The sequence below is a fragment of the Amblyomma mixtum genome, chromosome 7 (genome assembly GCF_055824585.1).
Source record: "Amblyomma mixtum isolate Tamu chromosome 7, ASM5582458v1, whole genome shotgun sequence".
NCBI lineage: Eukaryota > Metazoa > Arthropoda > Arachnida > Ixodida > Ixodidae > Amblyomma > Amblyomma mixtum.
The window spans coordinates 150990531-151014780 of NC_143018.1; the positions used below are offsets into that span (position 1 = coordinate 150990531).

The following is a 24250-nucleotide window of genomic DNA, read 5'->3' on the forward strand; positions in this document are numbered from 1 at the left end:
ATTAAGGTGACAGTCGTGTGATCCTATTAAAATAAATGCACTATGCGTCCATACACTGCACTTTTCTGAAGGGTACCGCTGGAATAAAACGTGATGGTGTAGAGCTATCGCGAACATTATAAGCACAGATGACTGCATGCTACCCTTGAAATAAGCGAGTCGTGCTTCCATTCAGTACCTCTTAGGGACAAGTGCAACAGGCCTAGCCAACAGGTCCTAAGCACGAGTGAGCATATTAAGGTGACAGTCGTGTGATCCTATTAAAATAAACGCGCTATGCGTCCATACACTGCACTTTTCGGAAGGGTACCGCTGGAATAAAACGTGATGGTGTAGAGCTATAGCGAACATTATAAGCACAGATGACTGCATGCTACCCTTGAAATAAGCGAGTCGTGCTTCCATTCAGTACCTCTTAGGGACAAGTACAACAGGCCTAGCCAACAGGTCCTAAGCACGAGTGAGCATACTAAGGTGACAGTCGTGTGATCCTATTAAAATAAATGCACTATGCGTCCATACACTGCACTTTTCGGAAGGGTACCGCTGGAATAAAACGTGATGGTGTAGAGCTATAGCGAACATTATAAGCACAGATGACTGCATGCTACCCTTGAAATAAGCGAGTCGTGCTTCCATTCAGTACCTCTTAGGGACAAGTACAACAGGCCTAGCCAACAGGTCCTAAGCACGAGTGAGCATACTAAGGTGACAGTCGTGTGATCCTATTAAAATAAACGCGCTACGTCCATACACTGCACTTTTCGGAAGGGTACCGCTGGAATAAAACGTGATGGTGTAGAACTATAGCGAACATTATAAGCACAGATGACTGCATGCTACCCTTGAAATAAACGAGTCGTGCTTCCATTCAGTACCTCTTAGGGACAAGTACAACAGGCCTAGCCAACAGGTCCTAAGCACGAGTGAGCATATTAAGGTGACAGTCGTGTGATCCTATTAAAATAAACGGGCTATGCGTCCATACACTGCACTTTTCGGAAGGGTACCGGTGGAATAAAACGTGATGGTGTAGAGCTATAGCGAACATTATAAGCACAGATGACTGCATGCTACCCTTGAAATAAACGAGTCGTGCTTCCATTCAGTACCTCTTAGGGACAAGTACAACAGGCCTAGCCAACAGGTCCTAAGCACGAGTGAGCATATTAAGGTGACAGTCGTGTGATCCTATTAAAATAAACGCGCTATGCGTCCATACACTGCACTTTTCGGCAGGGTAGCGCTGGAATAAAACGTGATAGTGTAGAGCTATAGCGAACATTATAAGCACAGATGACTGCATGCTACCCTTGAAATAAGCGAGTCGTGCTTCCATTCAGTACCTCTTAGGGACAAGTGCAACAGGCCTAGCCAACAGGTCCTAAGCACGAGTGAGCATATTAAGGTGACAGTCGTGTGATCCTATTAAAATAAACGGGCTATGCGTCCATACACTGCACTATTCGGAAGGGTACCGCTGGAATAAAACGTGATGGTGTAGAGCTATAGCGAACATTATAAGCACAGATGACTGCATGCTACCCTTGAAATAAACGAGTCGTGCTTCCATTCAGTACCTCTTAGGGACAAGTACAACAGGCCTAGCCAACAGGTCCTAAGCACGAGTGAGCATATTAAAGTGACAGTCGTGTGATCCTATTAAAATAAACGCGCTATGCGTCCATACACTGCACTGTTCGGAAGGGTACCGCTGGAATAAAACGTGATGGTGTAGAGCTATAGCGAACATTATAAGCACAGATGACTGCATGCTACCCTTGAAATAAGCGAGTCGTGCTTCCATTCAGTACCTCTTAGGGACAAGTACAACAGGCCTAGCCAACAGGTCCTAAGCACGAGTGAGCATATTAAGGTGACAGTCGTGTGATCCTATTAAAATAAACGCGCTATGCGTCCATACACTGCACTTTTCGGAAGGGTACCGCTGGAATAAAACGTGATGGTGTAGAGCTATAGCGAACATTATAAGCACAGATGACTGCATGCTACCCTTGAAATAAGCGAGTCGTGCTTCCATTCAGTACCTCTTAGGGACAAGTACAACAGGCCTAGCCAACAGGTCCTAAGCACGAGTGAGCATATTAAGGTGACAGTCGTGTGATCCTATTAAAATAAATGCACTATGCGTCCATACACTGCACTTTTCGGAAGGGTACGGCTGGAATAAAACGTGATGGTGTAGAGCTATAGCGAACATTATAAGCACAGATGACTGCATGCTACCCTTGAAATAAGCGAGTCGTGCTTCCATTCAGTACCTCTTAGGGACAGGTACAACAGGCCTAGCCAACAGGTCCTAAGCACGAGTGAGCATATTAAGGTGACAGTCGTGTGATCCTATTAAAATAAACGCGCTATGCGTCCATACACTGCAGTTTTCGGAAGGGTACCTCTGGAATAAAACGTGATAGTGTAGAGCTATAGCGAACATTATAAGCACAGATGACTGCATGCTACCCTTGAAATAAGCGAGTCGTGCTTCCATTCAGTACCTCTTAGGGACAATTTCAACAGACCTAGCACAAAGGTCCTAACCACGAGTGAGCATATTAAGGTGACAGTCGTGTGATCCTATTAAAATAAACGCGCTATGCGTCCATACACTGCAGTTTTCGGAAGGGTACCTCTGGAATAAAACGTGATAGTGTAGAGCTATAGCGAACATTATAAGCACAGATGACTGCATGCTACCCTTGAAATAAGCGAGTCGTGCTTCCATTCAGTACCTCTTAGGGACAATTTCAACAGGCCTAGCACAAAGGTCCTAACCACGAGTGAGCATATTAAGGTGACAGTCGTGTGATCCTATTAACCCATTAGCGCCCAGCGTACTTTTAAAAGTACAGTTAATTTTTTTATAATTTCACCACCAAAGACTGCAATTTTCTTTTCAAGTAGGGCATGCTTTTGTCAACAGGGGATTGGCCAACCACCCTTAACAAATTTGGCGCACTTCCTCTCCTCAGTATATCAGCTTTCCGTGGTGAAACTTCAGGATGTTTGTTTCCCACGAACTGCACCGGTAGTTGCTTGCTTATAATTTTCTCACGGCCGTATTTATGTACATATTACGCTAGTTTCAAGTATTGAGCAGCACGAAAGACGAAAGTAAACAATGGATGCTTTGAATGTCCCGCACCCTTGGCGTTTTTTGCTCTGTGATGATTTATATACTGCTGTACTTTCTATAGTACACTGGGTCTTCCTGTGTGCAGAACGGCGCCTATTTATTCCAGTTCATAGATCTTATGGTTCCTGCCAATTTTTCGGAAAAAATCACTTTGTCTGCTCAGAAAAGCCTCGGAGGCTGCTGTACTTGCCGCTAACGGTCTTGAGTATGATGATGGTATGATTTTAATTGGTTCTAATAAAGTTTGGTTATAAGAAGTGAAGTTTCTGCAGAGCAGACAGTTACTGTTATGCCATTCACACCGTCTGCGGAAAGTACTTGAGTTCAGAAATGAAACTTTTGGAAGCGCGTGTTGTCCTGTCGTCACCTGAGGTGATTTCAACGCTTAGTGACCATTTCAACTTTTTTTGTAAATTTTTTTACCCCTCAAGACATTCTTGTAACGCTCCACTGGGAGGAATTTAGGGCTAGAGGAACCGTTCGCCAAAACGGGTTTAGGAAGTGTCCACTCGGGTCAAAGAAAGCGATGAAATAGAAGCATCCATGAAACATCGATTCTTGCTTCAGTAGTATAGGTTAGATGCCTTTATTGAAGTCTACGATCAACAGTATAGTAACTATGGCTTGAAACTATAACAGCAGTGAGCCTACGTGTTTTGTAGAGTGGTGGTTGCCTATAGCACAAGAAAAACAGATTTTTTTAAAGCCAAAACTCCTTTCCTTTTACAACAGTGGTAGGGCAGGTGTTGACCTTTCGCATCAAGCCATCTACTGCCAGTATATCATCGCCAGGGACAAAAAGTGATAGTGGTTGTTGACACCAAAGCTCAACTTTGCAATTGTGAAAGCCTGAACAATCTGCCAAATTGCTAGAGACGAGCCAGCTGACTATTTTTGCTTTGGTAAGAACGTTACTCATTATTATCTACACCTTGACATGCAGTAACCAGCGGTTCGCAGACACTCTGGCTCGATCGTATCTGATGCTTCTTTGAAAATGAGAAAGCTTTCCGTGCAAAGTATGATAACTGCGGTGCCAGTATAGCCAGAAAATATTCATGAGGGCCTGCAAGAAGTGTTATATCACCCTGCGTAAAAATCGCAGACATAATAACAAAATTCACGCCGCCAAGAGGAATGCAGTGAAGTAGCCACATGTGCTATGGGGAAGACCCAGTGTACTATAAAAAGTACACCTGTGTAACCTCTGGAAGGAATAAAGCAATCGTGACGAAATTTCAGCAATCTCTTTTTCTTTATATGAGAGTATTATGTGCTAAAAATGAAGAGAATCCCTCTGTTAGATTTTTCTTGGTCCCTAATGGGTTAATAAGGCTCTCAGCGACGGGCGCGAGTATGCTGTCAGCGAAGCCAGCGCTACGCAGACGGAGGACCTGCTGCTCAATATTCACTGTTCTTAGCTATAATTCGGCCCATTCGAGAACCGTAAAAAGAGGGATAGCACTGAACTGCCTAAGAGCCGCTCTTCAGAAGTCTTGTGAACACAAAGTGAACGTGAGCGCATTGCCAAACCATATCCCGTAGACGCACTCGAGCAGACGACGCCCAGAAGTGCGATCCCGTGACATGACGTCACTTCCGTGAACAGTCAAAAGGGCTGCTTTAAAGTTTGCGGCGGCAGTCTCGGTGTTTTCGGGTCGTTGTAAAGCAAGTGGTTCCAAGACCACGGCTCCATGCAAGCCGCCTATCTGGATCCAGGATACTTGTTTCTGAATGGCTAAAATGCGTCGATTCCAAGGTGCTATGTAAGCCGCGCGGTTGGATGCTAGATATGCGTATTGCATTGGTCTTCAATCCGACGTAGGACCTACGCAGTGGCGATGTCACGGAGCGTTTGTTTGGAGCCGTTTGTGGCCGTTGCAAGCGTTTATAATTCCTGTGAGGATCACCACGGACACCGAAGAGCTGCTCACCTTGGAGCAACGAGGCTGCTCATGGTGAATTTCCTGCGCGTGCATAAGCTACACAGCATGACGGTTGTTAGCAGCTTGTACTGTAGCCTGGCTTGTTCCAGTCAGTGTGTTCGGTCCGATAGAGAATTCGCGATAAGAATCACGTAGTCATTCTGGAATCGTTTTTTTTATTTATTGATACTGCGATCTTTTACAATACCTTCGCAGGGTGGGCACACAATATAGAAATACATAAATTCTGGAAACAACAAAACGGTCTCAGGTGCAAGCAAACAATTCAAAAACAATTGATCAACAGTGAGTTATTTAACTTCCAGTGAGTTTTGAAGGACAGCATCAAAATCGACGATGGATAGTAGCAGAAACAACGATTTCAGAATGACTACGTGATCCTTATCGCGAATTCTCTATCGGGCCGAATACACTGACTGAACAAACCAGGCTGCAGTACAAGTTGCTAGCAACCGTCATAACTACAAAATCACATTTTTCAAACAGCTAAGGTTATATACTTTAAATTATTAATCTTACGAGTTTCTGTGTCAAATTTGAGACTGACGTCAAAATGACGACACCGCGAGACGCTGACCGCGGAATCAACCAATTAGCAGCGAGGTTGTGGTGGCTAGTAGCAGGACTCCACCCAGGAAGCATTTAGTTGCACAATAAGGGACCGTATGCTAACATTTCGCTGTAAACACGGCGTTAATAAAATGAGCAGTGTTTTATTTTCCTAACAAACTATGTTTCAAACCTAACATGAAGCAAAACAATAAGTGTCCTCAGTTTTGCAATTAAGTTTGCTCTTCAGTCACTTGCTGCCGCGAGGGTACGCTGACGCTGGAAAAGCGTCGGCTAGGTGGCGTTAGCTGCCGCCTGATTCAAAGGAATCAGCCTTATCCCTCCACCCACATATTCAGCCATCGTAAACATGACTGTCAGAAAAAAATCAGCTGATTCGACGGCTGTCCTTTATTAAGGCGAAAGCCTTTAATGGCTCATACTGTCGTGACCAAGACGTGTTAGCGAATTTGTCCGCGCTTCAGATTGGTCTAAATGGTCGTGACGTCACTGCGCGCGAATTTTGACGGGTGTCCACCGAAATATGTGAGACAGTCACTGCGCAATTTTCTTTCCTCAGATACAATTTTCGACTGGTGTCCACCGAGATATGCGAGACAGTTACTGCGTAATTTCCTTTCCTCAAATACAATTTTCATTTTCATCATTACGACCCCTCTTTCTCTTCTTTCACTCCACTTCCTCCCTTCCTGTACGGTGCGGTTCAGGTGTCCATCGAGATGAGAGAGAATTACTGCGCCATTTCCTTTCCTCAAAAAGCGTTGCGTTCAAAGGGCAACGCATAGCGCCGAACGGGTGGTGGCGTTCCGTGGACTCCCTGGCAGCGCTACAACACGCTGTCGCGTTCCATTCCTAAATGCAAAGATTAAGCGTCATTAATTGGCAGTTCAATAATGCCCCAAAAGAATGTGAAGTGAAAAATCGCGTAGCAGAATGCAGCTTTCAGGCTTTCGCCTTTCATCCACTTTAGCCGCTGAAGTTGCTCGTCATTTTTTTTACACATTACGCAGAATCAAGGTACCGCGCGGACGCCTTAAGTGCGCGGAAAAATCTATTTAAAGGCAGTGATTGCTACGGGTCTGCCGAAATCAATTTGCAAGGAGCGCTTGGCTCGAAAACCGGCTTTAAGGCAAGTTCACACTGGCGAGTTGCAAACGTCGCGCTAGCATTCTAGGCACCATAGTCGCGCGACCGATTTCGGTCAATTAGTTACGGTTTGCGAAGCACAAGTAAAGCGTGGAGGGAAACAATTCGATTTAAGCGTGTCGCGCGACCTCCGCGACTCGCCAGTGCGAACTCACCTAACCTGCTATCGATGGCAAATGTGCTCTAAGGGCGATGCGTGGTTCCATTTATTTTTGTTCAGAAAATACCAGGCGATCATGAACAAGCACACTGCAGCAACTGCCGACATGCGGGAGCAGACCGGTGCAGCTGCTGGGAGCTTGCAATCTCGCTGCGGGAATTAAGAGCCGGCACGCCCAGTCACTGCAGCAACACTCTTCCGCCTCGTAACCAACTAATGCCGCCCGCTTCGGGTTAAGCACTTGATGTTCGTGTTGGTGTTGTTGCCATTCCGTTCGGATGACGCCGCCGGGGATACTGCGGTGGCGAAAGTTTATGCGAAGGAAGCCCTCCTTCGCCGCCGCCTTGTCTTGGGGGTCTCGCCGGAAAGCGCGCACCTTCTGCGACTTAACTTTGACAGTGGTCTCCGCAACTCACCGCAAACACTTGCTTACAGCCGGTTGGGCTACGCCGACGTTTACTTCATTTCCTATGGTGTCTTGAAACCCACCGGCGGCGAAGGCGCGCACAGCACTTGCCGCTCCACTGACCGCGCACTCACCCGCACACCTCCCAGTTCAACGGCGAGTTCGTCGCACAGCCATTGTGCAGCCTCCTTCCTATGTCAAAACGCCGAAACAACTCGTCCCACACGTCAAAACCGTCTTCATGCACCCTCCTACACCTTGCTCGCGCGGCCACCGGCGATGCAAACTACCGCCATTTCCTGTCTTAAACGGTGGGAGACCACTCGTTCCAGTCGCAAAAAATCGTCTCAGTCGGCTCGCATAATTAGGTAAGCAACGTCAACACTTCTAGCGCATGTGTTGTCGTCTTCGTTGTGTCCTCGTCTCGAGCGCTACAGTTTTTCATCATCAACACTTCTGCACGTTTATGACGTCGGCCGGTGACGCAAAAAATCAATATGGCCGCTGGTCACGGCCGACCGATAGGAACGGAGCAAATGAGACATTTTTTGAGACACTTTCCGATTGAGACGATTTTGAGCGACTCGTAATCGCGCCCCTGGCTAGCGAACGCGGAATCAAGACGATGCTCACACGATTTTGTGAGAGCAATGCAAAAACAATTGCTCGTTTAACTAGTTTGGTGTGGGCTGAACCGAAAGGAAGTGCAGGTTTCTTTCCTCACGGTTCATAAGCCCAACACACATGGTCAGCCGAAATGTAAACTGGCAGGTCAAGAAACCTGATGAATTGCTTCACAGCCACTTCATGCGTCAAGTGGAAGGCAATCTGAAAACACTGACAGGATATTGAACATATCTGCCTGATCGGAAATATCTTGTGCATTGGTAAAAACGAGAAAATCATCAACATATCTGAAAATGCCTGCAACATTGGACCCTTCACTTCTGCCTTTCAACTCCCGGTCCCACTCCGCTAGAAAAATGTCGCTCAAAACTGGAGCAACGCAGAAGCCAATGCATATTCCGTTTTTTTTTGGGGGGGGACGATGGTACCTTCCCACACTGAAAATGTGGATTTCAGGTAAGTTGCAAGCAATTCCAGAAAGTTATCGAGGGACAAACCACTACTATTCTGAAACGAAATCAGCCCGTGTCTGTCTATGCAGTTCCTAACACTGGTCAATAGATCGTCCCGCGGAATTGAATACGAAGGTCTTTAATGTCGACTGAAAAAGCCAACAGGTTCGCCTTGGGCCTTTCCTCAAGAAATCGGATCACCTGGTCAGAGTTTTTCGCCTTGAAAGGGCCGTCAATGGTAAGAGAATTTCAATTTTGCTGCAGAAACCTTGCAAGTGACTTCTGCCAAGTTCCATTTTCAGAGACAATTATCCGCAGAGGGCAGTCCCCTTTATGAGTTTTTTGCAGCGAAGAAAAGTTCCAAGCCGACCTTTTCCGCCTTGTCTATGGACTTAACAAGCTTATCCAAATTCATGGTGGTGCATAATCTTTTGGGCACACTTTCTACACGCTCCAGACGTACCTCATTTCTTCTATCGAACACCGAGGACACAGCTTCCTCTGCTTTTGCTGTATACGCGACCTCCGGGAGCACCACGAAGCCTCGGTGGTTAGAAGAGCTAAAGAATTATCCCGCAAATAACGGACATTTCTTTTGGATGGTTAATCTACGACACTGAACTTTACGACGAGAGACAACATCTGCACTCTCCGAAAGGCATCTCCCACTCTCTGAGCCAGGGGCAATGCTCGACACCTGCCTCACCATCGCCAAGCGTTCTGCGGCTCTCTTCCTAGGCTCCACCACGAACTTGGGTCCGCAGCTGAGCACCTGCGGAACATAAGACGGAAGCTGAACATCACCGACGATGTGGACAGTGTTTCCCTGGACCGGTATCCTCGGTGGAAGCATCCGGCGAAGTGTAGGAAGCGCTTGCTACCATAGAAATTCTGTTGCCCTATCAACTTCCCGGAAAAGTTCCCGCCAACGGAAGGCAGCGCTCGCAGGACTCGCGCCTGAAAAAGCCCACAGCCGAAGATGGTCTTTTAGGAGACGGGTTTGTCGTAGCCATTCCGAGCGCAAAAGCTTGCACATCCTAGTGGTATGGTTATTCGGCGTTGCTAAGACGTCGAACGGGGCCACAAGATCGGGGGGGGGGGGGGGGGGGGGGGTTATATTATGGTTTGTTTGTTGGGTTTTATGGCACGTAGGCAACTGAGGCCATCATGCGCCAAGCTTGAGTTATATTATGGTTTGGTTTATTGGAGTTTAACGTCCCAAAGCGACTCAGGCGATGAGGGACCCCGTAGTGAAGGGCTCTGGAAATTTCGACCACCTGGGCTTTAACGTGCACTGACATCGCACAGTACACGGCCGTCTAGAATTTCGCCTCCAAAGAAATTCTAGCCGCCGCGGCCGGGATCGAACTCGCGTCTTTCGGGTCAGCAGCCGAGCGTCGTAACCACTGAGCCACCGCGGCGGGGCGGTTACGGCGGATGTGGAAACCGAGTCACCTGGCCTTGCACGATGCCACCGCTACCAAAGATACAATGCGACATTGATCGCTGAGAGTGACGAGCCCTCAGAAAAACTGTACTTGCTTAAAACGAGTTGCTGGGCGAGTTGGTATTTCATGCTTTCACTCACACAGCGCAAAGACGAACACGGACAAGAGGGGAGACGCAACAAAGCGTCGACTTCGACAAAGTTCACTGCTGCGCTCAGCAAATGCATACAGAGTACTACAGCGGGCAAGCGCAGCAACAAAAAGGGAAGTCCCGCTAAGCTTCCACTCGGACCGCCAGAATCCATGGTATACCAAAACGATAAAAAGACTCGACAATAAAAAGAAGCGCCTTTTCCGTGCGGCAAAATTAAAGCAATACGACGAGTGCGCATGGGAAAAATACTATACAGCCGAACGCACCTACCTATCAGCAATTCGCAGCGCAAAATACTCTTTCCTTCACAACGACCTCCCCAAATTGTTGACTTCCAATCCCAGAAAGTTTTGGCAGGTCATAAGTGAACACCCGGCACATACCATCACTCTAACTAAAGAGTCTGGAGAAGAAGCTGATGACATTGAGTGCGCTGACATTTTTAATAACGCCTTTTCATCTGTGTTCACTAATGAAATTCACCCACCAACTGCAACTTTCGCCGTCAATATAGAGTCCAGCATGCCTGCTATCGCGTTTTCTGAAGCCGGCATTTCCTCGCTCATTGAACACCTTAAAACTTTATCATCGGCCGGCGTCGATGAAATTAACTCCAAAATACTGCGCAACACTAAGAATATTTCTGCAATGTACTTATTGTTATTGTTTTCACAGTCGCTTTCTACAGGTTCCATTCTGGATGACTGGAAAGTGGGAAAGGTCATTCCCGTCTTTAAGTCCGGTAACAAAGATTCTCCTTTAAATTACCGTCCGATATCATTAACCAGCATACCTTGCAAAATCATGGAACACGTCATCTATTCTCAAATCATGGACTTTCTTGACGCTAACAACTTCTTTCATCCCTCACAACACGGGTTTCGCAAGGGTTTGTCATGTGAAACTCAACTGGCCGTCTTTCTTCATGACGTTCACTCTAACCTCGACCTAAATTTACAAACTGACGCTATTTTTCTAGACTTTGCTAAAGCATTTGATAAAGTTCCCCACAGGCGTTTACTGCCAAAACTAACCATGCTAAAACTGCATCCTAACGTCTTATTGTGGATCGAAGAATTCCTTTCTAACCGCTCCCAGTTTGTTCTCGTTAACAGCCAGAGTTCCAACCCTCTTCCAGTAACATCAGGCGTACCCCAAGGTTCTGTACTTGCTCCCCTCCTATTCTTAATCTATATAAACGACTTACCCTCAAACCTGGTTTGCAATGTTCGTCTGTTTGCAGACGACTGCGTTATTTACCACACGATTTCTAACACCTTTGACCAATCACAGCTCCAAAACGACATTGACACAGTGCATGCCTGGTGCGATGACTGGCTAATGTCGCTTAATCCTAATAAATGTAAAGTTGTATCTTTTCACCGTCGGCGTAACCCCCATATTTTCCCTTACTCCGTTGCTAACGTTCCACTAGAATCTGTATACTCATACAAGTACCTAGGTGTCACCTTGTGCCAGGATCTCTCCTGGCGCTCTCATGTAACGAACATCGTCGCATCAGCTAACCGCTCATTGGGTTTTTTGAAACGTCATCTACGGCACGCCCCTCAAAGTATTAAACTTCTCGCCTACCAATCACTCATTCGACCAAAACTAGAATACGCATCTGCTATCTGGAGCCCGCAACAAGCATATCTCATCAGTTCACTAGAATCTGTCCAAAATCGCTCCACGAGGTTCATTCATTCTGCCTATTCATACGACATCAGTGTATCGTCACTTAAACGACAATCAGGTTTATCAACTCTTGCCCATCGTCGTCGCATTGCTTCTCTTAGTCTGTTTCATAAGTTTTTTTACAGTTCCCTCGGACAACCACCCTACATCACACCGCCCGCTCGCATATCTCATCGCACCGGCCATCCACTGCAAGTGTCATGCCAACGCGCCCGCACCGTCACTTTTTCCGCATCCTTTTTTCTTCGCACTGCTAAAGACTGGAATGGCCTTCCCCACGACGTTGATGCCATCACCTGCCAATCAAGTTTTGTGAACAATTTAAATATGCATTTCATAAATATCATGTAAGCACTCATATTCAAACTATATTTGTACTCCCACCCCTTATGTAATATCCCCAAAGTGGGGTCTTTAAGGTAATAAAGTGAAGTGAAGTGAAGTGAATGGTAGCAGCGCCAAACAGCACGGGGACACACTATCGTCGGTGCATGGAAGAAAACATAATGCTAGAACCTAAAAGGCAGGATGCCGCCGCGGTGGCTTAGCGGTTATGGTGCTCGGCTGCTGACCCAAAAGACGTGGGTTCGATCCCGGCCGCGGCGGCTAGAATTTCTTTGGAGGAGAAATTCTTGAGGCCCGTGTACTGTGCGATGTCAGTGCACGTTAAAGAACCCCAGGTGGTCGAAATTTTCGGAGCCCTCCACTACGGCGTCTCTCATAGCCTTAGTCGCTTTGGGACGTTAAACCCCACAAACCAAACCAAACCAAAAGGCAGGATGCAAGCAACAAGAACATTAAGAGGATACTCTAGTTCGAAATTCTCAAGACACGGCGCTCCTTATCAGTTAACAACACCGATGGTGTGCTGACACAGTCATCTACTTTTTCGGCGATCTCACCAGCCTCAGCTATCTCCCGGGCTGTTTTGCTGGCATACTTATGAAGGATCGTAGTTCTTCCCAAAGAGGGACCATGTTCCTTACACTGGTGGCAATCACGGCAGTGTATGCCGAGATGACGGGATGCCCCGATGAAGCTGTTGCTATGCACCATGAGCCTCTCATTGAGACATCTGCCAGTTTGACCAATGTAGGCTCGGCCACAGGGCAACCGTATCGAACAGACTACGTCTTTCGCGCACTCTGCAAATGGTTGCCGGTGCCTAACAGTGCAGTCAGTGATTGCTCACAGTGACGGTGGAATTCATGTGTTTTACCTGTCATGCCTGTGATAACTGATATCGCGTTAGGCATATAAGCAGCTGGTGTCTCAGAAATAACTACTTGGAAGTTTGCGCTCTGTCCTGTCCTCACGTCTCTTTCGTTTTCTTCTTCATTCCCTATGCGCAATTTTATTCCTTTAATTGGTGTTAATAACCAACTCGCCCAGACGAGAGTGCGTAGTGGAATTTACCTTCTTGCACAGTTTAGATAGCTTCTCTGGTGCAGAAAACACTACATGTAAAAACATGTGGTGTTTTTCACATGAGAACACCACTCAAAGAAAGTCAGGAAAGTGGTTCCTAACAACGGCGGGGCTGACACAGATTGGAGAAAAAAATGTGTCGGTATTACTGTACATGCACACCATCACCCACCATCTCAAGAAAATAGGAAAAAGAGCTGTTTTCAGCACCAGAGAAGCTATCTAAACTGTACAAGAAGGTGAATTCCACTGTTACTGTTAGCAATCACTGTTAGGCACCGGCAGCCATTTGCAGAGTGCGCGAAAGACGTAGTCTATTCGATACGGTTGCCCTGTGGCCGAGCGTACATTGGCCAAACGGGCAGATGTCTCAATGGGAGGCTCATGGAGCATAGCAAGGAACAGCGTCATCGGGGCATCTCGGCATCCACTGCCGTGTTTTCCAACAGCGTAAGGAATGTGGTCCCTCTTTGGGAAGAACTACGATCCTTCATAAGTATGCCAGAAAAACAGCCCGGGAGATAGCTGAGGCTGGTGAGATCGCCGAAAAAGTGGATGACTGTGTCAGCACACCATCGGTGTTGTTAAGTGATAAGGAGCGCCGTGTCTTGAGAATTTCGAACTAGAGTATCCTCTTAATGTTCTTGTTGCTTGCATCCTGCCTTTTAGGTTCTAGCATTATGTTTTCTTCCATGCACCGACGGTAGTGTGTCCCCGTGCTGTTTGGCGCTGCTACCATTCTTAGCGGGACTTCCCTTTTCGTTGCTGCGCATGCCCGCTGTACTCTGTATGCATTCGCTAAGCGCAGCAATGAACTTTGTGGCACTCGGCGCTTTGTTGCGTCTCGCGTCTTGTCCGTGTTCGTCTTTGCGCTGTGTGAGTGAAAGCGGATGCTTACGATAATAATTTTTTTTTACAGAGTACAGCCGGCCGCCATTTGATAGCTAAAGTAGTAGTGGGTATATATATTCTCACTGGAATGGGCACATCGCAATTGGCGCACTTCCGTGTTTTATTTACGGCTTTCCTCGGTATTAGTGCGACAGCATTTAATTTATCTTCTTCCAAAAAGCAACGCCTTTCTCAGTAGCGAAATTCTCTGATTGGTTGACAGAGTCGTCACGTCATCAGGACTCCCAAATTTGAAAATCCGAGGGCTAGAATATTCGAGAATATCGGATTATATGGTATTATAATGACCTGACCCACTAATCCACATTCATTATGGATACGCAAAAAGACGAGCACACGGAAGAAGGCCACAGCGCTTACTGGCACAAAAAGAGAGAGAAACGCTTCTGTTGCTAGCGTGCGCTTTAGTATCCATTATGAAGCTGCTGTTCCAACCTTTTTGCTCTCCCCCACTAATGCACATTAATTCACCCCAGTGATCTGCAATCACGTACCAACTAATCCCATATAACTAAATTCTATCCGCCCCAGTAACTGAACTAATCCACCTCAATCTATTTCCTGAGATGGGACTGCTTCCAAAATTTTGAGCGTGCTGTGAAATTTTGGGTGGAGGGCCACCTTCCAAATTCATTTTCTTCTTTAAGAGAGCACGTAAGAAGAGTTCCTTTGCTGTCATGTTTTCCTGCCTCACATGTCGCCCGTCTTCGTAGGGCTTTTAATAACAATTTTTTTTTCTAGAAACCCACCTGGGCGGGCAGTGAAGGGACCACTGGCATGAGCCGGCTGTTTGACTTTAATTTATCACAGCGCGGCCTGATGTCGGTGAAGGAGGAAGACTCTTCGTGGACTGCTTGTCCTTCGCGCTATACGCTCCACGATGCTTCCAAACCAAGTGGTCTATCGCAATAGCTGTAGCCATTGCAGTTTTCCAGAAGCGCCAAGTTTCGGAGATGTATCCACAGCGTGGCCAGTCCTTAGGTGGGTCCCCTCACAGCAGCTGCTTCTCTCGGACGCAGCCGCTGTGCACACACGGACCATCTCCGGGAGCCGCCGTCGTCCGTCGATGAGATGTGCGCGGCCGCTTGGTGCCGGAGGTCACTCGGGGGGGATGTCCAGGCTGAGCCGCTTCAGCAGCTTCACGGCCCACGTCTGGCTGTCGTTGTGCACGGCGCGGTACTGGCCGTCCCCGCACAGACCGGTCATGGCTTCGTGCAGTTGCTCCGCAGAGACGCGGTGCTCGCCCAGGGATATCTGCGAGGGGCGAGACCCGGTCAGTTCCGCCAAACTGAGGGCAGAAGTTGCATGTTTAATTGTTGAAGCGTTTAGATGCACCTTTTGGTGACGTACAGAGAGGGGATCGCTGATCTTTGCTGCACTCACACATGAAGGTATACAGTAAATTTCATGTGTGCGCGCAGTGAAAATGAGTTATAGCCTGGCGTCTGTCCTGTCCCGGTGTGTCATGCCTGCGTCTTTTTTTCCGATAGTAATGATGGATTTAGGGGAGTTCAACTGCCCTGAAACCATTCTGAAGAAATAAAACTACGCAGGAGACAGGACACAGAAAAGATTCAGACAGGATGCAGCATCTTTTCTGTGTCCTGTCTCCTGCGTAGTTTTATGTCTTCGGAATGCCTTACCAACTAGCCTCTCATCACACACTTCCAGAAACCATTGTAAGACTTATCCCGCCTGCACGTAACACCACCATGAAAAATACGGTGCCATTAGGTAAATGTGCTATCGCGCGGGTTGGGTTTCTCTTATTTGTAACCTGAATAACGATAGTAAACTTACAACCAGGCTGGCGTACAACTCAAAGTAAATATATGGGCGCAGACAAAAAATAACTGGCTAGAGGCGATAGAAGCAGAAGGGTTGAAATGCGGGCCAGTTGGTACATTGTAAACTGAGAAAAAACCAGTCACACAAGACGACGGACAAGAAGAGTGTACACACCACAACGACTGGACTAACAACTGAAGTTTATTGGAAAATACATGGTCCGAGCAAGGCCAGCAGAGCATGCGCAACAGCATCATCACTAATCACTGCGCAAAAGAGACAAAGACAAGAAATCTAAACTATCGTGGACGATCTAAAAAAGCAAATTCTTTTTCAAGTAGGCGCACCGAAGTTGTGCGAAGTTGTGCTGATTGTATAAGCACAACTTCGGTGCGCCTACTTGAAAAAGAATTTGCTTTTTTAGATCGTCCACGATAGTTTAGATTTCTTGTCTTTGTCTCTTTTGCGCAGTGATTAGTGATGATGCTGTTGCGTATGCTCTGCTGGCCTTGCTCGGACCATGTATTTTCCAATAAACTTCAGTTGTTAGTCCAGTCGTTGTGGTGTGTACACTCTTCTTGTCCGTCGTCTTGTGTGACTGGTTTTTTCTCAGTTTGCGATAGAAGCGTGTGCATGGCCCATATATGGAGGCCTGTTGTCCAGGAACTTTCCACATAATGGGCCTGCAGTACTAGCAACAATCAAAAAGATCGTAGAAGGTGCTGCATGTGTTCACGACCGCTCCGGAGAAGAAAATGGGAAAGAAAACGGAAGAAAGAAAATGCAAACTAAAGGCGCGTTTATAGTCCGAAGTGTTCAGCGCGCGGGCGAGCGTCGCTTGCAGTCTGTCGGGCTACGCCGGTTTCGCTGCGCCGGCCGGAGCGCCACCCCCTGTATACTTCAATGCGTCCAGACGCCGCGCGCCGCTTCGGAGCATGCGCAGAACGACCGCCGACTCGCGCGCCGATCGTCGACCGGCGGGTAGTTTGAATACCGTTCGCGCCTTTTTCTGCGTCGCCTCATCCGTTTCGCTCCATTCACGCCATTGCGGCTACTATATGAAATATGGCTAGGGTGTCATCCGCGCGACAGAAACTTGCTCTCGTGTTACTAGTCCACCGCTTGCGGCGAAAGCGCAGGCGCTCAATGTATGTGCGAAAGATTTTCGCACTCACGCCGCTCGCGCTGGCATCCGCCATTTTTCTCCGCGCTATGCATTGTGGGTCGACGCGGTCGGCGGCGCCGGCGCGCAATTGGAGCAGGAGTATAGTGAACTATTCTAGTTCACTATAAGCAGGAGCCAAATCTGCGCCGGGCTCGTCGGGGCACGCTGGCAGCCGCCGGTTGCGTTGGCCGCTGTAGTGCGTCGAACTATAGACGGAGCTGTTTTCACCAACGCAACGCAGCGTGCGCGCGCACGCTCGCTCGCTTGCGTTACGTCGGACTATATTCGCGTCTTTACACATAACAGAAGTGTGCGTTGGATGGTTAGCTGGTATGACTTTCTATAAACTTTAAATGTGCGCAAAAGATGGAACAGAGAAATAGAAGACGCACACAGTACTAGCGGAGCCTAACAACTGGTTTAAGGAGGCGCTGAAGAGATAACTGTGTTGTCAGTCGGCTCTCGTGTCCTGTCTTTTGCATAGTTTAACAGAGTATAGAGCACATATGAAAGCTTCGCCGCAGCATATGGCGTTTTTTCAGCAGGTTTCACTCTCATCAAAACGAATGGCTTACATTGAAAATACAGCATATCTGGGACCGAAAAAAAACTTTTAGAGGTCCCTGAGCACTTGGAGTTACCAAAATATATGCAATGGTAACGGTACGTGGAGAGGACGTGACAGTGTTATTCACGATTACTATATTTCTGTAAACAAAGTGCTATTATTGCAAGCAAAATTTATACGCTTATGCAATTAAGCAAACATTCAGCAGTTACGGTCAAGGGAATATCAAAACTTGGTATTATGCATACCGCATTGAACGTTTAGACAAAATACATTACGTCTTGTTAAAGGGCAACTGTTTTATATGTTCTCCAGAAGGAACGAAAAGAAGGTGCAGCATTCGCGGTTGCAGGGGGACTATTCCAATTTCTAATAGTTCTGAATTTCAAGGTACAACGAGCATAAACAGTTTTTATCTTGGCTATCAAAAAATGACGACGGGAGGATGGCTTCTCATCATCGTAATCATCATTTCTTAACCCATAAAGGCCCGTTAGGGACATTAATAGGGGGGGAGGTGGTACAGGGGTGTTCAGCAGTCATACATGAATATAAATATAGAAGGAATATAGAAATACAGAAAAATATAGAAAATATAAAATATAGAATATAAAAAAAGTAGAACAAGACGAAAAAAACCTAGAGTAACAAATTCAAATAATCACAGTGTGGCATAAATATAAACAAAAACAGATTACAACTTTGGAAGTAGTACAGGCTGGTCAGTTTGCAGGGCTTGGAAGCTGACACAGGGTGCAGGAAAAATTTTTTGTCGTTGAGATGGTCAATTAGGAGCTGTCTAAATCTGGAAGGATTAGCCTCAATGACAATGTGTTCGGGGAGGTTATTCCAGCTTTCTATCGCACTGGGAAGGAAGGATTTATTGAAAGAACTGGTAGAGCCGTGCAAACGCTGTATGCTTAAGGAGTGAAATAAACGACGAGATGATCATACCGGAGCTCGTAGGAGGTTCTCTCGAAGTGCTGGAAAGTTAAAGTACAGTTTGTGAAAAAGACAAAGAATTGAAGTTTTCCTGATGCCGAGAGATGATTTCAACGCCGTGATGCCGAGCTGAGATTTATACTGTGAGGTGATGAAGCGTGCTGCCCGATTCTGGATGGCTTCGAGTGAATCTATCAAGTAGGCCTGGTGCGGGTTCCATATTGTTGAGGCGTATTCTAGTTAAGTCCGAATGTACGTTTCATATGCTAGTTGTCTGGTGGCTGCGATGGACATGGAAAGTGAACTCCTGATGAATCCGAGTGACGAATCTCAGTCGATATGAAACGCATGCGAAAGACGGCCAATAAATTTAACTGCGACATTGCAACTAGCGTGGAAAGCACAAGGGCACGGCATCTGGCCTGCGGACAGCATGGCTCACCCGCTGCTGCTGTTTGTGCAGGTTCTGCCGTGGATTTTGCATGCGACGCCCACCCCGGTATCAACGACCAACATCACCGTGATACAACCCCTGATGCTTTGCGCGTGCCACGTCACAAGCAACAACACAATCAAGGGATATCGACCACGAGATGTGACGTCACCAGCAGCCGATCTACTTAAGGAACGACGCGACACCGACCAGATCAGAGGGCACGGCATCTGGCCTGCGGACAGCATGGCTCACCCGCTGCTGCTGTTTGTGCAGGTTCTGCCGTGGATTTTGCATGCGACGCCCACCCCGGTATCAACGACCAACATCACCGTGATACAACCCCTGATGCTTTGCGCGTGCCACGTCACAAGCAACAACACAATCAAGGGATATCGACCACGAGATGTGACGTCACCAGCAGCCGATCTACTTAAGGAACGACGCGACACCGACCAGATCAGAGGGCACGGCATCTGGCCTGCGGACAGCATGGCTCACCCGCTGCTGCTGTTTGTGCAGGTTGGTTCCCCATCCACAGACTGCTGTTACCGTAGTGACAATAGATTTTTAGTCGTCCTGCCGTGCCCTGGTAGGCTTCATTGCATTGTTATTGACTGTTGGTCCGTGCTGTTGCTGCTGATGTCGGGAGACATAGAAGAAAACCCCGGACCTAAGACAGCTGAGCTGTTACAGACGATTATAGATAATCAAGCCGCGTCTGACTGCCGGTTGACTAATATCAGCAAGGATATTGGTCAGCTGAATGAAAAGACTGATAGACTGACTGATTCTCTGGCAGTGATACAAGAATTGAACAAAAGAATTGAATATCTTGAGGTAACAGTTCTGCAACAGGCCAGAAAACTGATTGAGTATGAAAACTATAGTCGTCGTAACAATCTGCTGGTTTTTGGTGTTTCTGAAAAAATCGGCGATTCAGAGAAGGAGTTAAAGGCAGCTGTCATAGATAAAATTTTTCATGATACGCTGGGAGTTGAAGTAAAAACCGTCGAAAAAATCCATCGCATAGGGAAAAAGAACAAAGAACGGCCTAGGCCAATTATTATGAAATTTTATGACAGCAGAGAAAAGCAACAAGTACTGAAGAACTGTAGCAAACTGAAAGGACAATCGGTTAGTGTGAGCAATGACTATGCAAAGGAAACGGTAGCGGTGCGAAGGAAGTTGTGGGAAAGTGCCTCTGCTGAAAGGGCGCAGGGCGAGAAGGTCTTTTTGATCGACGACAAGCTCAAAATAAATGACAAGTTATACACATGGGACAACGAGAAGGACGCACGCTCGCTCCTGAACTCCCGAGATAAGTTCAAGCAACGCACTCGAAAAGCAGGCAACTCGCATGATGGCTCTTACACCTCGGATAATTCCGCCGATTCAACACCTGAACTCACCCCGTCATAGCTACGAATCTTATCATTGAATGCTCGTAGCCTTTTTAACAAAGTAACCGAGTTAGAATATGTATTAATGACAGAAAGTCCACACGTGCTCGTCGTAACCGAAACATGGCTAAACAACGGTGTGCCTAGTCACTGTATAGTGCCCCCAAACTACCAGATGTTCAGATGGGACAGGGATACTCGTGGTGGGGGTGTTGCAATCATTGTCAAAAGATCTATAGATGCAGTAATGGTCGAGTGCACTTTGCCTGAAACAGTTTGGTGCAAAATTACTTATGCGAGTGTTGCTTACCTTGTTGGCGCAGTGTATAGGCCGCCTGCCACTTCACCAGAGTTTTTGGATGACCTTAATATGTTCTTATGCACTCACTTGAACCGTACCACCAGACTAATAATGACCGGAGATTTTAATTTGCCTAGCATTAACTGGGACAGACTCCTACCTGGGAACGCTGAAATTTCTAGTTCCGAAGCACTGCTGCAAATAATGTTTTCGCACAATCTTAAACAAATCGTGGAAGAAGACACGAGGGTAACACTAGAATCCCGGTCACTTTTGGACTTGGTGTTTCTTTCGGGCAGAGTGGGTGAATGTAGTGTGTCTGTTAAAGACGGGATATCTGACCATAGAATGGTTTCTGTGCACATTCCGATCAGAACAAACACTCGTGGCCAACCCTTTGTATCTGTGCAATTTAAGGCTTATAGGCAGGCAGACGACACATCCATTCAAGATTTTTTAGAAATGTCATATAATGAATTCGAACATGCCTGCGATTGTGAACCAGTTGAAGACCTATGGCTACGTTTCAAGAATATCATAAAACATTGCGTTGACAGATTCATTCCAACTCGAGAAAAGAAAATAAAACCCCGTAACCCTTGGATTAATCGACCTATTATACACATTAAGCGCAAGATAAAGAGGCTGCGCAGGAGAAAAGACAGCTCAGCTGAGGTATCGAAATTGCGAAGGAGTTTAAAAACGGCTCTGGTGGAATCAAAAGAGCATTTTTTTAATAAAAAATTAAGTAGCTTCGCTAAAACGGCACCTCGGAAGTTTTGGCTTTACCTTAGTGGCAATAAAGAAGAAATCAATAGAATTCAAATTGGTGAGAACATAGTAACAGAAAAAATAAAAATAGCAGATCATTTCAATAACTTTTTCCAGTCTGTATTTTCTAAACCAAGCAATGATGACTGTGACGCGTACCCGCCTTCCTCCCTTTCATCTTCGATGGAAGACCTGGTCGTGACTCAGGCCGGCGTGTTTAATCAATTGTTACTTTTGGATTCTAAAAAGGCTAGCGGGCCGGATGGGATTCCAACCCAGTTTTTAAAGCGATACGCTGAGTGGATATCATTTTTCTTGACAATAATCTTTACAAAGTCCCTACACACTAACTCCTTGCCACAAGATTGGCGGTGCGCAGTCGTAACACCTGTTTTTAAAAACGGCGACCGACTACTTGCAAATAATTATCGCCCAATTTCCCTGACAAGTATCAGCTGTAAACTATTGGAACATATCATAAGTAAACATATACTAACTTTCCTCGAGGATAACGCGTTCTTTTATCAGCATCAGCACGGGTTCCGAAGAGGGCTATCTACCATAACACAGCTTATAGAAACGATACATGATTTTAGTTCAGCCATAGATGCCCAAGAGCAAATAGATGTCATTTGCGTAGATTTTGCAAAAGCATTTGACAAGGTTCCACACAGTAAATTACTTTTCAAGTTACACAAAGCAGGAATTAGCGAAACCATTCTTAAGTGGATTAAAGCCTATTTGAACAATCGCAGGCAGGTTGTGCATGTGGATGATTGTTTTTCTTCTACATTAGAAGTATTTTCTGGCGTTCCTCAAGGGTCGGTTTTAGCCCCATTACTGTTCCTAATTTATATTAATGATATTAACGAGGTTACCGAGTCTCCCGTAGAATTGAAGCTTTTTGCAGACGACTGTTTAATTTATTCTCGAATAACACAAGCTGCCGACCAAATTAGAATAAACCGTGTCCTTAATTCCTTGCATCTTTGGTGCGAAAAATGGGGCATGGAAATTAATTATACAAAATCAACTTTTACGCATATAACTAATAAGAAGACTGTGCAGTTATTTTCTTATAATGTTGGAAAAAATAATCTAAAAAATGTTGATACCTTCAAGTATTTAGGCGTCACAATTGCACATAATCTGCAGTGGCATAAACATATTAATAACGTGTGCTCGACAGCTTCCCAAAAACTTTACTTTCTGAGGAAGAAATTGGAACATGCAACAAAAGATGTCAAACTGATAGCTTACAAAACATTCATCCGCCCATCCTTGGAGTACGCTTGTGTCGTCTGGAGCCCGCACCAAAAAGTTCTAAAAGATAAACTGGAACGAATTCAAAGAATGGCTGCTCGGTTTATTTCGTCAAGATACAGAAGAAGGGACTCAGTGACGGAAATGCTGAACTCATGTGGGCTCGAGTCACTTCAAAATCGGAGAAAAAAATCAAGACTAAAGCTTTTCTTTCAGATAATTCAAGGACACTTCAAGATAAAATCAGATAGGTATGTTCAGCCTCCGGGAAGACGCAGCGCGAGAACAAGCCACAATCGATCAATCAAGCCTTACGACTCACGTGTTGATGTTTTTAGGTACTCTTTTTTTCCTGATGTCATCGAAATGTGGAATGCTTTGCCAGTTGAAGTTGTTGAGCAATCGGATGTGCACAAGTTCGAACGTTCTATCGATATTTTGTGTCGGGGCCACCCAACTTGATGTTATGAGACATGAATTTTTTCTGTTGTACATTGCATTTGTATTCCCTCCCTGTAACGACCCTCAAGCGAGGGTCAACAGTATCAATAAAAAAAAAAAAAAAAAAAGGAAGGTCGCAGTCACTAACGAATAACAGTTCAGAAGAGCGTGTTGTCGGGCTAGTTGGTTCTGCATAGTATATAAGTGAATCGTGCAACAACTTAGACAGGACACAGAAAGGAACACATACAACAGTTCACGAACGCAACTACCAACTGTTTAATGGGGTGAAACAACAACAGCATATATACAGAAAAGCAGCGCATGCGTAAAGGTAGAGCAGGCACACACATCACAAAGACCGCAATTTTATACAAACGAATCAAGATAAGAAACTTCAGCATCATAGATCTGCAACGAAGCATCACTTACACAGCGATCAGATAGTTTTTTAACATGGAATGCCTCTAAGACAAGCCGGGCTTTTACATTGGTACTCCTGCCTAGAATCTTTGTCATCTCAAACCTTGCCCTACACTTGCAGGAAGAAATGTGCCTTACAAGGTTTGAATTTTTATCATTATTGTCAACATTTTTTGCATGCTCCCGTAGCCGGTCAATACTGCAACGGCCAGTTTGGCCTACATAGGAAGAGCACCATTAAACAGTTGGTAGTTGCGCTCGTGAACTGTTGTATGTGTTTCTTTCTGTGTCCTGTCTAAGTTGTTGCGCATTTCACTTATATACTAACGAATAACTTAGCGTGCTGTCCCGTCGGTTCCTTTCGTCGCTGTCCTTGTGCTTCCCACGCTAGTTGCAATGTCGCAGTCACTAACGAATACACACCAACTAACCCAACTGTCTTCTATGATAATAAATTTAACCTCTCGCGATGCAATTCATAAAATAAAGAGCCAGTATTATATGGAGCTGAACAGCGTATGTGTCACAGACCAGTGGAATGTGTCTCGTCAGGAATTCTCTCGGGGCTCAGCCATCGGCGAACGAAGGGAACACTGGAATTCCAGGAAGAGTAGAAAGTTCTAGTATGTTCTAGAGCGGTGGTACGGGTGC

General features: G+C 46.1%; 1 protein-coding gene across 13 annotated transcripts in view; it reads right to left on the reverse strand.

Annotated features, from left to right (window-relative positions):
* Nucleotides 1-14879: 14879 nt before the first annotated feature.
* LOC149337857 (uncharacterized) overlaps nucleotides 14880-24250 on the reverse strand; it is a 111588-nt gene continuing 102217 nt past the window's right edge. For all 13 annotated transcript variants that reach the window (XM_089553566.1, XM_089553573.1, XM_089553579.1 and 10 more), the window contains one exon: nucleotides 14880-15355. In XM_089553566.1, the coding sequence (XP_089409692.1) occupies nucleotides 15200-15355 (156 nt within the window). In that variant the 3' untranslated portion in view covers nucleotides 14880-15199. The remainder of the gene's footprint in view (nucleotides 15356-24250) is intronic.